The sequence below is a fragment of the Schistocerca serialis genome, chromosome 3 (assembly GCF_023864345.2).
Source record: "Schistocerca serialis cubense isolate TAMUIC-IGC-003099 chromosome 3, iqSchSeri2.2, whole genome shotgun sequence".
NCBI lineage: Eukaryota > Metazoa > Arthropoda > Insecta > Orthoptera > Acrididae > Schistocerca > Schistocerca serialis.
Genome location: NC_064640.1, coordinates 909,345,280 through 909,362,083, shown reverse-complemented (window position 1 = coordinate 909,362,083; position 16,804 = coordinate 909,345,280). Strand labels below are relative to the sequence as shown.

Here is a 16,804-nt window from a genome sequence, read left to right as displayed (position 1 = left end):
TTTTATATTTTTGATATCATTCAGACGAATTACGTCATAATGTGCCTATTGATATAAGTCTCTTAAAACTTTATAATAAAACTCCATTGTATTCCTCAACTCCGTGTGCCTCGCTACACTATACTGCATGACAACTTACCGCAGCCTTGGTTTAGCCCTCCTAGTCCACCAGTCAATGACTGTTGGATGCTTGTCTGCTGCGCGGAGGCACATAGTCCACGCTACTCTTATTTCCTTTTCCAGTTCTTCGTCAGTTAAAACAGAGATATTCAAATTCCATGGGCCTCTGAATCGACGGGTTGGCTGTACACTTAAATTAAAGCAAATTAAAAGTGTACTGTGATCGCTAAAATACACGGGAACAGTTTAAACGTTTAATAAAAATTTTTGAAAATTTGGTGACACGTAAATTCTATCTAGTCTGCTGCGGGAGTGGTTGCTTATATACGTGAACTCGACTGATGTCGGGTGCTGAAGTTCCCACACATCCTTAAGTTGTAGATCACTTACTAACTTTTTAACTGTGGCGAGTAGTTGAAATTGGGTTGTTGATCTTTCTGGTTTAAAACACAGTTAAAATCTCCACCTAGTATAAGAGAACACGGATTATTCCTCAATAAATAAATAAGTTCATCTTGAAAAAACTCCGCATGATCCAATTTATGGGAATTTCCTGATGGGGCGTAAAGGTTAAGCACGGTCACATTGAAAATTTTTATGCCTACGGCTTTTCCTGATTCTAGTCGTTCGATTTCAGTCACCGAAATGCCTTCCCTTATAAGAATGGCTGTACCGATATTGGCTTCCATGGAAACATTAACAATTTCAAAAAAGGCTGGGATCTGAAATTCCGTTATGGCAACTTATTGTAGCAACGCGATATCTGTCCCAGACTCGTACAAGAATTCTTTTAGCGCTGCCAATTTCAAGGGTGACTGTATTTTATTAATGTTAATAGTAGTAATGCTATAAGCTTGCATCACTGACATACCAGACGAAGCTATTTGGGATGAGGGTCGGTATGATTATAGCACCAACGTGCTTCTCTACAAGTCCAGATCTTTACAAGCTGAGTGCCCATTACATGTACTAACTTCCTAGAAAATTTTTACTGCTTTTAAACAAAGTGCTTGAAAAGAAAATTTATCCTGAAATCCTGACAATGCATTGCTATAAGTCACTGTGGTCTTTATCTTTCTCCTCGTCAGTATAGACCCTGATGACTTCATATTTAATATTCTTTTTCTTGATGTCTTTCTTCTCTGGTGTGGCTTTCGCTGCATGACGCGTGACAGCAAGACCTGGTTTCGGGCGCAGCCTCCGACGGTGGCCGTCTGGCGCAACGGCGGTGGCTTGCGAGTCGTCAATATTTGGCTCCGGCGTGTTGTCTGTTGTGTTGTCTTGCTGGCGAGGAGGTGATGCTTGTTTATTTCCTCCTTCGGCGCGGTGTTGCGCTTCGGAGTCAGCAGGTTGTTTACTTGATACTTCCTCGTACTGTTGGCACTGTTTGGGCTGTGCACTTGATGCGGTTCTTGCAGCTGTGACCTCAGGCTCAGGGTCACATGTCTGTGAAAGGTCACTACCAGATGCGTCACTATCTGGTCGTGGCGGTATAATACCTTGTGCGGAAGTGGGAGCTACATCGACCTGCATTTCATCCCCTTTTTCCCCTTCCAACAGATCTTCAGGACTTGGCTTCGGCTTGCTGGCAACGGGTGTTTCACAGGAAGAGTCCTCATCAACATGTTTTTCAATGTCCTCTAGAGGACGCTTTTTAGTGGGAAACTCGCTGTCACGGGACGGAATTTCAGCAGTTAACGCAGGTTTTAAAGACGGGTATTCATTAACATTAAGTGCAACATTTTCAGAGGTAGTAACAGGATCCTCGACAGCCGACGTCTCTGTTGTGTTACTGGCTGGCAACAAATCGTTGAGTGTTAATTTCCGGCGTTGCGTAAGGTTATTTTTTAGCACAAAAACACGGCGAGGGCAGTCCTGACGGAAGTGACCAGACTCGCTACATATATGACATGTAGGGGTTTGCCCTGAGTAACTAACATGCGCCTTGTGCCCGTTAATAAAGATGTGGGAGGGAATGTTTGCCTTCACTTCTATCTCCACGAAGCGAATACCTTTAAAGCACTGCAGCTTGAAATGCGAAGCGCACCTTTCGTTTACTATTTGCCTGACAACCCCATACTTTGAAAGGACACCTTTAATTTTCGAGTTGTCTACTTCTATGGGAATATTCAAAACCCTAACATTTCTAATTACAGACTCGGAATTCCTGAGTTTTACAGTACTTTTAGTACCATCACGGTGTATAAATTCCGTTTCATAACCAAATTTTTCCAGAAAGCGGTTCAAGTGCAGAGGGCTGTACTCGACGGGTGTACTTGTCGAAGGTGAAAATCATGGTGTTTTTTTCTCACGGAGTTTGCCATGGTGTTCTGCAGCGAAGAAATTCCGGACAACGCCGAAATCCCAACGGCACTGCGTAGAAAGACGACACGAACGAAGATCAATAGCTCAATTTATAACACTTAAATCACGTGCAAAACGCCAATAAACAATCACGAAACACGAAAACACTGAACGTTCACGGAGCAAACTTGAGGAGTGTGCGACCCCGGCGACAGCTAAAGCCAGACTGCGCCACCGAGGGCACAGAGAATAGTACGACTGCAGGGACTTATCCCTTGCACGCTCACTGTGAGACGCACATTCCCAACATGTCTGCACCACTACATTCGTATTGCGCCTAATAGATGTTTGCCCATCATACTCATTACTCGTGGTAGATTAATCTACCAACTCCCGTACGAGTTCGGGCATAACGTGTGCGTTCGCACATGAAGGCCAATGACCGGGAAGCCATATTTTAACTACATATGACGGTAGTATCTGTTCCTGAAAGAACTGTTACCGTTGAAGACCATGCAGCTTTTGCTAGAATGAAATGATAATTAAATGGACACCCTAGCTGCAACCAGGCGTCGATATACTTCATTGAGGACATGTTGAAAAAGTGTGCCCCCACCGGGACTCGAACCCGAGATCTCCTGCTTACGTGGCAGACGCTCTATCCATCTGAGCCACCGAGGGCACTTACACCACTTATTGCCAGAACTGCCCGTTTCTGATTCAAAAATATCCTTTGAAAATGGGAAGAGTTACCCAGAAATATACCACCATACGACATAGGCGAATGAAAATAAGCGAAGTAGACTACTCTTCGTGTCGAACTATCAGTTACTTCTGATACCGTTCGAATAATAAAAATGGCAGCATTAAATATTTGAACAAAATCCTAAACGTGGGCTTTTCACGACAGTTTACTATCTATCTGAACACCTAGAAATTTGAACTGTTCAGTCTCACTAGTTATATGCCCTTTCAGAGAAATTAAAACGTCGGGTTTTGTTGAAATGTGAGTTAGAAACTATAGAAACTCAGTCTTCCTGTGATTTAGCTGTGCTATGCTCTCCAGATGGAGTTAATGTTTGGGCTGGTGGTGTCACCGCTCATATAGTAGTGTCAACATTCTGACTCTTCTCTGCATCGAGGTATCGCTTCCATGCACCACCAAGGTTGTATCATGTTTGAAGTTTCTGATGCACATTCTTATTTCTACAGCCTCTGTAACTGCAGAATACAAGTATGTAGGAGCCTGGGACAAAACTTCTGTTTCTGTTTGTGGGCTGTGCTCAGCAACTGCCGATTTCCCCAAAATGGTTCAACCGGCTCTGAGCACTATGGGACTCAACTGCTGAGGTCATTAGTCCCCTAGAACTTAGAACTAGTTAAACCTAACTAACCTAAGGACATCACAAACATCCATGCCCGAGGCAGGATTCGAACCTGCGACCGTAGCGGTCTTGCGGTTCCAGACTGCAGCGCCTTTAACCGCACGGCCACTTCGGCCGGCGAATTTCCCCACTTCTAGACTTTTCATATGCTGCTGATGTTCTGCATAACGGTCGGAAACGTTGCGGTTGGACTGTCCGATGTAATTGCTACAGCATTCAAAAGGAAAGCTATAAATCCCAGGGATCCTGAGGGAAATCCTGCCTTTAACAGGATGTAGAAGCTCCTTCATCTTCGTATGAAGGTCGGAAAATAGGTTGTGACCTTGTTTTGCAAAGACTCTGCCTTTCTTTGCTGGATGTAGCGCCACAGACAGGAAAAAGTTCAGTCAGTAGATCATCAAGTGAATGTTCAACATTTTCACGTTTTCTTTCCTAGTAGAATTCTGAACCATAGCCAAATATAATGCATGTTCCTCCAAATGTTCCACATAGAAGTTGACGGCTGGAAAAAACAGAGAACCCACAAGCATTCCCTCAGTCATTTCACAAAATTTACCGCCATACTAGAAGCAGGTTGTCGTCTTAAGTGTCAGAACAACTGCATCGTTGCAGAAGACAAATGCTCTGCCAACTAATAATTTCTACTTGAGACCCTACCATTGGTTCATTGTTTGCATAAAAACACTAATATGGGACTGTGGATCTGCCTTTATGCAGAACACGTTTGTTATTGCATAAAATGCATGTTGCACCATCAGCTGCATTTTATTTAAAACCAAAATATCGATCAATTTCAGTCACAGACCATATTCACGGATTAAGGTTAAAACAGATTAAGCAGCATCACATCTGTCATTATTTAATTAATAGCCACGTCTCATACACAGCGCATGTAATTACAGTATACCACATAGAACGTTAAAAGTCCTCCTGATGTAGAGGAGAGTCAGAGATATTTTTGGAAATATTTACACTACCAGATGAGTGGTGACACTACCAGTGCAACATTAACACCATCTGAGACAGTAATCTGACCAATCATAAGCCATCCATGGCCTATATAAGGCCACCAAAGCATCGTTTTTGATAGTCAGTTGCTCCTGACGAAGACGATGGAGGTAATCGTCAAAAACTTCAGGTTTTACCATGAATTGATGTAGCAAGAAGTCAGAGAATGTTTTATGCACATCTGAATAGCGGTTGATCGACCATAGAGTAGGCAGAGCAATACACCTTGCATGTATCATTTCTGCAAGAGAGGTATATGCACTTCATTAAAGTTCGAGTGGGCACTCCATCTTTCACAACATGAGCGGTCTCGTGGCGCAGTTCCTACATAAATAATGAACATCTGTCTTAATGTTATCAAGGTAAACATGTATGAGCAAAATCATGGCCTGATTTGAGTTTAACGAAATAAACCATAAAATAAACTTACATTGTATGAGCTAAATCTCTGTTTAGTTAAACAGTCCTAAAATAAACCTTTCTTTGTATCACTATGTTGCTGCATACAAGTTTTACCCCATAGGAATGACCCATTCGAAGCATTAAATGGTACAGTTATATCATATTGCTACTGCTCGCTTGGGTGGGTGACTGTGAAATTTATTACTGTGTTAGCTCAAGCAATAATAAAGGAATAGGTATGGACATGCAACTGTACAACGACAATGGGATTGTAAAAGACAATGTTATTTGTGATTGGCGCACTTTTTACGTAGGCGTGCCTGCTCGAGGGTTAACAGCTGTCTGGGGGCATTGCAGGCTTGAGTTTCCTTTAAACCATACAAAGTGCTGACATATAATCTGCGGCAACATTATACCACCATTGTAGCCATTGGGTCTGAAAATCAAATATATTTCGATTGTCAGTCGCAGACCATTCAGTCTAAACAGGGGGTGCAGGGAGAAAATATGGCAACACTGCTTGATATCATCGATGATCACGTTGTAAGTCTGGCAACAGTGCAGACTGTGCCAGAATAGACAAAGTCTCACTACTATCCATGTGTTTTCTAAACGATCCTGTTATAAAACCCACTGTTTATGGTCAATAGTTCTATCACTAAACTAGTCTGTTAAGTATCACAGACTGACAATGAGTACCTAATAATCGTTTGAATGGTGATTCTGTAAGCTAAACTATGCTTGCTAGGGACAGCCGGCCGGAGTGGCCGTGAGGTTCTAGGCACTACAGTCTGGAACGGAGCGACCGCTAAGGTCGCGGGTTCGAATCCTGCCTCGGGCAAGGATGTGTGTGATGTCCTTAGGTTACTTAGGTTTAATTAGTTCTAAGTTCTAGGCGACTGATGACCTCAGAAGTTAAGTCGCATAGTGCTCAGAGCCATTTGAACCATTTGCTATGGACATTTAAGTTGAATTCATCTGTTTTATACCTTCTTACCTTCGTCTTAGGTGGGCTCTCCGTTTTAAATCGCTACAGGCCTATGTTGTAATCTGTTCAGTTGTTGCGAGTGTTGTCCGTAAATGACGCCCAGTCATCTAACGAGCCAATAGAGAGGCTTACCGGCATCCTGTTGCCTTCTCGCTGTTGAGCGATTGCTCTTGAGTTTCTGTTCCGCGGTCTCATACCTCAGTAGGCCAATTACGCGTTCGTGCAGGATTTAAACCACGAATCGTAGTACGGGTCATCGCAGGAACTAATTGACAGAAGTTAGAATTTATTTTTTCTTCATCTGTTCTCCGCGTCGGTGCTAGAACGACCACTAAACGAGTGAACAAATGGCTAATCCATTTACTGGCTCATTTAGATGCTGAAAGTTCTTACGAACTTTCATCAGACTGGCTGTAATTCACTTACAGTAGGACTGTTTACTTCCGCAGCCATTTCAAGTCGCTGTCACAGAAATACAAAATAAGAGCAGAAAGAATAAAATAATCTGATAGTTCATGTAAAATCTGTGCATACTTTTGTGCAAGCGCAAATGAAACACTGTTGGTTAGTTATGCCTTGTAGCTCAAATGGTCCTTCACATTCATACAAAACTTGTGCAATGTCTGCTTAAAAATAACTGTCATAAAAACTGAAGACTTTGTTATATGTTTATTGCTTTTATACCCTTACCTTTTAGAACTGCCTGTAACTTTCTTTCCCAAGGATTTCATGTTCATTAAGGCTAGAATCATAAAATTGTGAAGCAGCTTCATTCAAGTATTTTTTTGGCTTCAGTGCATGAGGCCGTTTCCCTCTCCATGTCTAGCCACATTAATGCTTGTTTCTAATCACCTCCGTATCTTCACATTTTTGGGAATTGACTAACAGCGGAATTTATCTATTGTCTAATATTTGTTTGATAGCGAGCGTGGTGGCAGCAGACTTCAAAACAAGAGCTATAATGCCAATCGGACTGTTTTGATTTAGTTTTTCCACCGTATTTGTAAATAATTAGAGCAGAATCCGGGATATAAGCAAAACGAAGCAACTGAGGGAAATAACTTCTTTCAGATAATTAAAAAGAATTAATTTTTATCCCAAATGAAAAAAAAATTTGTTCAGTGAGATAAAATAAAGTGGTTTGGCGTAAACGTTGAATGAGTTGTTTGTTTATCCAGAGCTAAGCGCAACGGAATACACACACCTACCCAGTGAAGAGATACCAAAACTCAACTTCACTTTTTTGTGTATTAAACTGCTGTTTGCAACGGAATACTCAGATTTGACTAATGAAGTTATTTTTAATCAAAACGCAACAGAAACAAGCAAGGATAATACCTTGAATTACAAATGAGTTGTTTCACCAACTTTTAACAAAAAACTAATACTGGATAATGTTCGTCTATCAAAATTCTCCCCCAATTCTGCTATAATTGTTCCATACCGGACCACATGCAAAAAGTTGTTACTCTGTGGCGGAAAAAATGGACAGTTCAACTTGTAATTTCGCTAGTAGAGCGTCCGTCGGTGGAACAGTAGATAGAAAGAAAAGTAACAGTGTGCAGTCATCTCCAGCAAGTGGTCTTACTAAGGACAAGTTTTACCCTGACCACATAGGGCACACGCCGGAACGGACATTCAGGGACAATGGGAATTCCCGCAGTTGAAGTAACAGAATACAAGTACCCTTGGGTAATGAATCTGTATTCTAAATTTCGGAACGCCACAGAAACAATATAATCAGAAAACACGAGGCATAACTAATATAAAATTACACTTTGCTTATGGGTGCTAATGAGACATGTCAATTTTCTATTCCACGTTATCAGTCAGTCACTGTGTGTTTATAATAAAGTTTGTAATTACCTTAGAAACGTGTCATTGATACACAAATGACCAAGGTACACTGTCGCCTCCAAAAATTCAGGTGACAGTGAACAGTCAGTTTGTCAGAATTAACCGGTAAAATTATACAGAGACTGGCTTAAGATCAAGGAGAAAATCCTACGGAGTATGAAAGAGCAACAGAGATTAGACTTCTCTGGACATTGTTACACATAAACAGATGAGAGTAAGGCCTCACTGATCATTAATGACCACAGGGTGCTCTAGATACAGAAATACAAAAGCAATCTACTCTTCGAAGTAGCACAAATGCACACAATATTTCAGCTAAAGGACTATGTATTCATTTACCCAGTGCATGGTAGTAATGCAGCCTCACTGATGTCATATGTTGATACAAAAACGAACAAAGAAAAAGACTCCAGTCACTGAGTTCTGTAACTACTTGTAAAATAATTACGCATTGCAAAACGTTAACATAAACAAATAGTAAGAGAAGGCTGTGAGTACTCAGAAGTGCCATCACGGTAGTTTCACAAACATACTACCAAGCTTAACTAAAAACATTTGTTATACGCTGAAGCCCCAAAGAATCTGGTATAGGCATGCATATTTAAATACAGACACATGTAAACAGGAAGAATAAGGCTCTGCTGTCGGTAAAGCCTATAAAAGACAACAAGTGTCTGGCGCAGTTGTTAGATCGGTTACTATTGCTACAGTGGTAGGTTATCAAGATTTAAGTGAGTTTGAACGTTGTGTTATATTCGGTACACGAGCGATGGGGCACAGTATCTCCGAGGTAGCGATGAAGTTGGGATTTTCCGTACGACCATTTCACGAGACTACCGTGAATATCAGATATCCGGTAAAACATCAAATCTCTGACATCGCTGCGGCCGGAAAAAGCTGCTGCAAAAACGGGACCAACGACGACTGAAGAGAATCGTTCAACGTGACAGAAGAGCAACCGTTCTGCAAATTGCGGCAGATTTCAATGCTCGGCCATCAACAAGTGTCAGCGTGCGAACCATCCAACGAAACATCATCGATATGGGCTTTCGGAGCCGAAGGCCCGCTCCTGTACCCTTGATGACTGCACGACAGAAAGCTTTATGCCTCGCCTGGGCCCGCCGCACCGACATTGGACTGTTGCTGACTGGAAACGTGTTGCCTTGTCGGATGAGTCTTGTTTCAAACCGTATCGAGCGGATGGACGTGTACGGGTATGGAGACGACCTCGTGAATCCATGGAACCTGAAGCAAGGGACTGTTCAAGCTGGTGGAGGCTCTGTAATGGAGTAGTGAGTGTGCGGTTGGAGTGATACGCTACCCGTGATACGTCAAGATACGACTCTGACAGGTGAAAAGTACGTAAGCATCACGTCTGATCACCTTCATCTATTCATGTCCATTGTGCATTCCGACGGACTTTCGCAATTCCAGTAGGACACAGCGACACCCCACACGTCCAGAAGTGGCTCCAGGGACACTTCTGAGTTTAAACACTTCCGCTGGCCACCAAACTCCCCAGACTTGAATATTATTGAGAACATTTGGGATGCCTTGCAACGTGCTGTGCAGAAGAGACCTCTACCCTCTCGTACTCTTTCGTATTTACGGACAGCCCTACAAGATTAATGTGTCAATTTCCTCCAGCACTGCTTCAGACATTAATCGAGTTCATGCCACGTCGTGTTGCGGCATTTCTGCATACTCGCGGGGGCCCTACACAACATTAGGCAGATGTAGCAGTTTCTTTGGCTCTTCTGTTGTGGCGTAACAAGACAGCTACGCCACACTGAAGTAGCCGAAAGGCACGCGTAATCTCAATGGCTAGATAGAGGTCTGAAACAGGATACTTATTAATGTTGTAAAGAAAAGTATGTAGCTACTAGAACACTTAACTTTTTATATAGTCCTTTGGTATACAGCATTTTTGGTGATACAAGTGAGACTCTATCTTGCGGTACATGCAATGTTACAAATGGCGCCTTGCTAGGTCGTAGCCATGGACTTAGCTGAAGGCTATTCTAACTGTCTGCTCGGCTAATGAGCAATGCATGCTAACTATCTGCTCGGCTAATGAGCGATGCTTCGTCCGTGTAGTCGCTAGCAATGTCGTCCGTACAACTGGGGCGAGTGCTGTTCCGTATCTCGAGACCTGCCTTGTGGTGGCGCTCGGTCTGCGATCACACAGTGGCGACACGCGGGTCCGACATGTACTAAATGGACCGCGGCCGATTTAAGCTACCACCTAGCAAGTGTGGTGTCTGGCGGTGACACCACATCTTCAATGTATGAATGCGTGGTGCCTGTTCCGTCGGACGTGTCTGAAAGAGCAGACACAACACGGAATTCGCAGCTGTGATATATATAAAGTAAACAGAAGCTGGAGGGGGAGAAAGGAAAGGGAAGGAACTAGTGATACCAGCTGCACTGATACTTGATGCAGAATTAGCTGTGAGGAGCGAAAACGTGTGCCGGATCCGGATTCGAACCAGGGATCTCCTGCTTATTAGGCAGTTGCGTTAACCACTGCGCCATCCGTAAAAAATGCTTATCGCAATTGCTTGGACTATGCCGACACTCCTCCCGGCCGACCACATTCCTACCTAGCGTCACCTATCCGCACGCCCCGTCCATGTTCTCAATGATCGCTACTTCTGAGATTCACACACGAGGTCGGACGTAGCTATGCATCAACACCGAAGGTGGTGGGTTCATTGTCCATCCAGGCGAATCAATTGTATCAATGAGCGTTTCTAGGCACTACAGTTTGAAACCACGCGACCGCTACGGTCGCAGGTTCGAATCCTGCCTCGGGCATGTATGTGTGTGATGTCCTTAGGTTAGTTAGGTTTAAGTAGTTCAAAGTTCTAGGGGACTTATGACCTCAGAAGTTAAGTCCCATAGTGCTCAGAGCCATTTGAACCAACTGCATCAATAGGTGGCCCTAGGTGGGAATGTGGGTCGCCCGCAACTGTCTAATAAGCAGGTGATCTGGAGTTTGAATCTACGCCCGCCAGACATTCTTCGCTCGTCGCCAGTGATTCCACAAAAAGTCCCTATATAGCTGACATCAGTAGTTTATTTCCCTTCCCATCAATCCCATCCCATCCCATCCCATCCCATCCCTTCCTTTCTTCTCCTTTCCTCTCCTCTCTGCCCCACCCACAACCCATCCACCATCAGTTTACATAAAAACATATATGTAAGAGGAGATTGACAACTGAGAAATATGAAATACGAATTTAATTCTGTTCTGCCGCGCAAGCGCTGTAACCTCAAAGTCAGCATGCCGAGAGAAAACTGCGACCGCATACGCCCGATGCAAGTTTGGCGTCAGACTTTGTTCAACCACCGTTTGATACCTGCTCTATGTCATCACTCGATTCTTGGTCATACAGCATACTAAGTTGACCTATTTTTGTTCAGATATGCCACTGGTACAATGAAACTGACAAGATATTTGACCAAAATGGCTGCTATTTTGCGCCCAAGAAGTGAAAGCTCTTTATTGGAAATGGAAACATTTTCTGTTTCCCATGTCAGTTTGACACGAAAACTATGTAAATTGACAATAATAATAACGACAGTTATGAAAATAATTCGCTTTTATAATGCAATTAATTCTCTCTCACTGTAGGTACCTTTAATACCTTTCAACGTTATGACTGACGAAAAACATATAGGTGACCCAACGGCCGTTGTTATGCCCCAAATTCCAGTAAATTTGGTTTGTGATGTTTTGTGAAATGTGAATTGCTATTGGAAATCTGTAAACAAACTAAAAATAATGTGAACGTGTGTTGGGTGAAACTGTCGCATAGTGTGGAAGATGATTGTGTTGCAGTTAACTTGAAAGTGTGCATGAAATTGCCCGAACCACATTTGTTGTATCAAATGAAGTTATTTGGAGGAAACTGTTGTATTTCTGGATTTGTGTCAGAAAGTGTGTCGAAGCTGTTCTGCTCCAGAAATCGCTTTTGTGGTGGGACCAACGACGCCAAATTTACTTTGCCACTTGCGCAACACATTCCATGTGTTTCATTTCTTTACTGTCTTGTGTGGCGTAGGTAGACTGCCTATCGTCACTTGCTCCGCTGGGTTCACGAATCCACAGGGAAACGAACACACATTCCCGTAAGTCCGCAGTAGACTGAGTTTACAAAGTGAACCAAGCACCAACAAGTCAAGGGCGTAGAGAAGTCGGCGTAGCAATAGAACAGTTCCATATCTGCAGTACGAGTAGATCAAAAATTCTTTTGGTATGTAGCAAGTTCTGCGCTATATTGCTCCGTACTGTTGGCGGCGATGCAGTGCGACTAAATTGTGTCATTTCAGTTCATCTGTGTTAATTGCGACACAGTGTGCAATGCGAATAATCACTATTCAACTGAAAATAGACAGTTGATTCCCCTTGTTTCTACTGTAACCGTTTGTAACTTCAAAGCACACAGTATTTAGTAGGTGAATATGTATATTTATTTGAGATAAAACGACGAAACTTAATTCATTTAATGAAACGCTTGCGATGAACTTAAAACAGAATCATAATTCAACTGAAAATAAACAAGGGGTCAGCTTTTCGTCACTATGTCGTCCATTGTCTTGATTCACAATTTGTCATTCAGCTTCCAATAACATTTTCGCACGCAATAGCGAAATAAATTCGAAGTGAAATTAACCATATTTGTTGGGCAGATGGCGAAACAACACAAAAGTAAAAAAGAAATGTAATTTTAATTTCGGCTGGAATGCGTTTATCCAGATTTTTCTCCAGATATTCCAGATTTTTTTCAGTTGAAAACTTCCACTAGCGTGATTTCCATCTTGGGAACATAACGAACAAAACAAGAAAGAATCTACCAAATATGTCGTTCCTATTGTCAATTACGATCTAGAGTGCGTACAAAACTGTGATCTTTGCAGTCTGTCCAAATTTTCCGACTCTTCTTTGTAAGTGTCCTGAATTTTTTCTCCTGAAAAATTTTATAGGACATTAAGGAACAAAAAAAGGTTTTCGCATATCCATCGTTCGAATGATAAGTCATGGTCTTGAGTTCATGCAAAATTCCCATAGAAAAACTCAATTTAAGGTTTTCTTTCGCTAGAAACCTTATTAGGGCTATGAAGAACATATTTTAAAAAATATTCAAATTGGTCGAACCATTCTAAGTTGATGCGCTTATCAACGAACAGCATTTCATTTTTGTTTATGTAGATAGTCTTCCGCAAATTCCACGTGTACAACGAAAGTTATAATTTGTACAAGCAATGATTCTTTTCACATTTATCCACGAATGAAGTGCGCATCAGGGGAAGTTAATATCGGTACTGATGTATAAGCCACGGTCTTAACGATGCACCATCAACGCGAACAAATTGCCGTCATAAAAATTTTTACACTAACAGCATGTGTAGGAAAAAAGTTGCTGGATAAAAACTTTTCAGGTTTTGTCCAGCTTTTATCTATTTGCATCTACTGGAAAAAACACAACAGCCACAAGGTCAAGGTCACTCTATTAACAAGTGATATAATATGAAGTTCATCATTGTATTCGATTACATATTCAGACCAGATGACTCACAGGTCACAGTGAAGGGCATCCAGTCACATCAATACACAGTGGAACCCCCTCTGGCTGAAACGCAAGGGGGGGATTCTCGCGTGCAAACGATCATAAAGGTGCCGAATGACATCCTGAAACGGATTGTCCGAAGCATCTTTCCGCCTTTGTTGTGATTCGGCAATGGTTATTTCAGGTTCTGGTGGCCGAGTAGGTTCCGGCACCATCATGTCCCATGCGAACTCAATTGACGGGAGATCTGGTGGTGCTTTTGTTGGCCAGGGATGGCTGTACACCACGGAGAGTACGATGCGTCGCAGCAGCCTAACGTGGGAGAGGGAGGGTTGGGTTGTTTCGGGGAGGAGACCAGACAGCGAGGTCATCGGTCTCATCGGATTAGGGAAGGACAGGGAAGGAAGTCGGCCGTGCCCTTTCAAACGAACCATCCAGGCAATTGCCTGGAGCGATTTAGGGAAATAACGGAAAAACTAAATCAATATGGCCCGACGGGGGTTGAACCGTCGTCCTCCCGAATGCGAGTCCAGTGTGCACTGTTGTGCTGAAAAAGCACATCATCTTCCTGTTGAAAAAATGGCAGTAGCACGGGGATAACAACCTGTGCAATATGGTGGTACTGATTATTTTACCCTACAGAGATAGCACATGTGACCCCTAGCTGTACTCTATGGCTCCCCGTATCGTAAGGCCAGGAGTGCGACCGATGTGTCGTGGGCACATGCGCTCCGGAACAGGCTGCTGAATAGCTGTAACGTACACGTATAAGTCTATCACTCGCATTCACGCAGAATCAACGCTCATCACTGAAGACGAAAGAGTGTCATTATACCCTCCAGTCACCTCTTTCATGACAACACAGTGGCCCTGCTTTGCAGTGACGTGCTGTCGGTGAATGTCTGGCCACATGCACATGTGATCTTACAAAGGAAACTCTCCATCGCCCCCCCCCCCCCCCTCAGATTTAGTGGTAAGATGGGCCTAGTGGATAACCCGTCAAAAACTGAACACAGATCAAGTAAAATAGAAACACTAAACGGTCCAAGCTCAACAACTGAAATTTCTAGAGAAATTGAAAAGTCACAGAGTCATTGTTAACAGTCCGGCTTTCGCAGCCGCGCAGTGCGGACGTGCTGTTGTTTCCGCCTGCGGAGCCCGCGCCCTCGCTGTTGCTTACTTTCGGCAGCCGTCACTTACGCGTCACTTAAATGTACTAGAACCATGGCCAACTGTTTTCGAAAATCAACACTACGATTCACCTTCTACAATGACTACAGCCGACCAAAGGCCTTGGAAGCGGAACGCTTCCTACGCGACGTAGCTAAATCCCAGCTTCCGACATTTTGGGAATACATTTCTCCATCTTAAGCAAAATACTCAAAGTCGTCAGTGAAGCAGTGTGCGAAAGAGTTCTTTGTGGCACCAAACATGGACTACGCTTTGGCACGCCGACGGCAATGTAGGTGTAGCCACCGTCCACCACTCGGGCCCGGACCACACTGGTTTTCGAACTATCATTCGAGCTCCCGGCGGAAGACGTTATCGCGGCTTTTCGCCCATATGGCACTGTACATGGTCTAACTGCCGAAAGCTGGGCGCAGTTCCAGATGTACCCAGTTCTTAACGGTGTACGACAAATCAGTATCGATCTCCGTTGCCACGTGCCGTCTTACCTTCAAATCAGTGAGTGCCGCGCGGTCGTCATATACGACGGCCAACCCAAGACCTGTTCCGGGTGCGGCAAACAAGGCCACTGCAGGACTAAGTGTCTTCAGCGACGCATCACCCAACTGCCAGCCTCTACCGTGGCGCTTCTAACTCCGACTACGGTTTTACCGATCGCCTACGCATCGGCGCTCTCTTCTCCTCCCGCTGACCGTCGTCCGTCGGACCACGCATCGGTGAGCCTTCGAGCTGCTGCGGATACCGCAGGGGTCGACGCGTCACGCTCACAATCTGACGGTACTCCGGCGCCACTGCCAACAGCAACGACTTCCGATCTCCTGCAGGCCAATGATATGGACGCCCCTTACTTATCGTTCCCGCGACGGCCTTACTCCAAGACCGCCGCGAATCCCTCCAGTCTTCCGACGCAGAGGGACGGACACGAAAACAACGTTCACCCAAAAGGCGCAAGAGGAGGCGTCGCACAATCTCGGAACGAGACATCTCACCCCCTGAGGCTCCAGAGGCCGTCCGGCGCGACGAGGCCTCGGAGAATCTGCACGACGATGACAAGAATGACGACAGCGGTACGCCGGCTATGGATGAGCCGGTACCTACTCTGCCTGCTTGCCCAGGTGCATCTTGAAGCAATGGACTCCACTGTTACGACTGTCGCCGAGACGTCGTCCGCGCCTACGGACGAGGTGGAACATGAGAACGCCACAACTACAGCGCCCTCGATGGCGTGGAGTGACGACATCGACAATGGTCCGAATCACACGCTGGGGACGGAGTTACCGCAGACGGAAACCTAGTTACGCCGACGATAACGTCATGAGGTGGCTTACGGCATGGGATGGATGCTGATGCCTCTCCCCTCTGCCCTCTTCATTTTCCGCTGATGGAGTTCCTCTCCACGGCAGGGCAAAACTCCAAACGTACCGAAAAGCAATGATCAACACTAACAACATAACCTCCCGCGTGAAAATTCAACAGCTGCGAGAGATCATATGGACATTGGACGTCGACATCGCATTACTACAGGAAGTCCACTTGACCATACTACCGGACTAGCGGGATATCTACATCTACATCATACTCCGCAAGCCACCTAATGGTGTGTGGTTGAGGGTACTTTCGGTACCACTATCTGATCCTTCCAAACCTCTTCCACTCGCGAATAGTGCATGGGAAGAATGATTGTCAGTAACCCTCTGTGTTGGCTCTAATTTCTCGAATTTTCTCCTCGTGGTCAATGTATGCGGGGGGAAGTAATATGTTGTCTGATTCCTGAAACGTGCTGTCCATACATTTCAATAGTAAATCTCTCTGTGATGCAAAACGCCTCTCTTGTAACGTCTGCCACTGAAGTTTGTTTAGCATCTCCGTAGCACTCTCTCGCCATCTACACGATCCCGCAACGAAAAGCGCTGTTCTTCGTTGGATCTTCTCTGTCTCCTCTATCAGTCCTACCTGACAGGGATCCCCGATAGATGAAC

The 16,804-nt window shown here is 44.2% G+C and overlaps 1 protein-coding gene across 1 annotated transcript in view; it reads right to left on the bottom strand.

Moving 5' to 3' along the window:
• Positions 1-1,170: 1,170 nt before the first annotated feature.
• Positions 1,171-16,804, bottom strand: part of LOC126471315 (uncharacterized) — a 113,412-nt gene continuing 97,778 nt past the window's right edge. The window contains exons 3-4 of the mRNA XM_050099437.1: positions 15,488-15,643; positions 1,171-1,916 (exon numbers count right to left, since the gene is read on the bottom strand). Coding sequence (XP_049955394.1) covers positions 1,171-1,916; positions 15,488-15,643 — 902 coding nt within the window. The remainder of the gene's footprint in view (positions 1,917-15,487; positions 15,644-16,804) is intronic.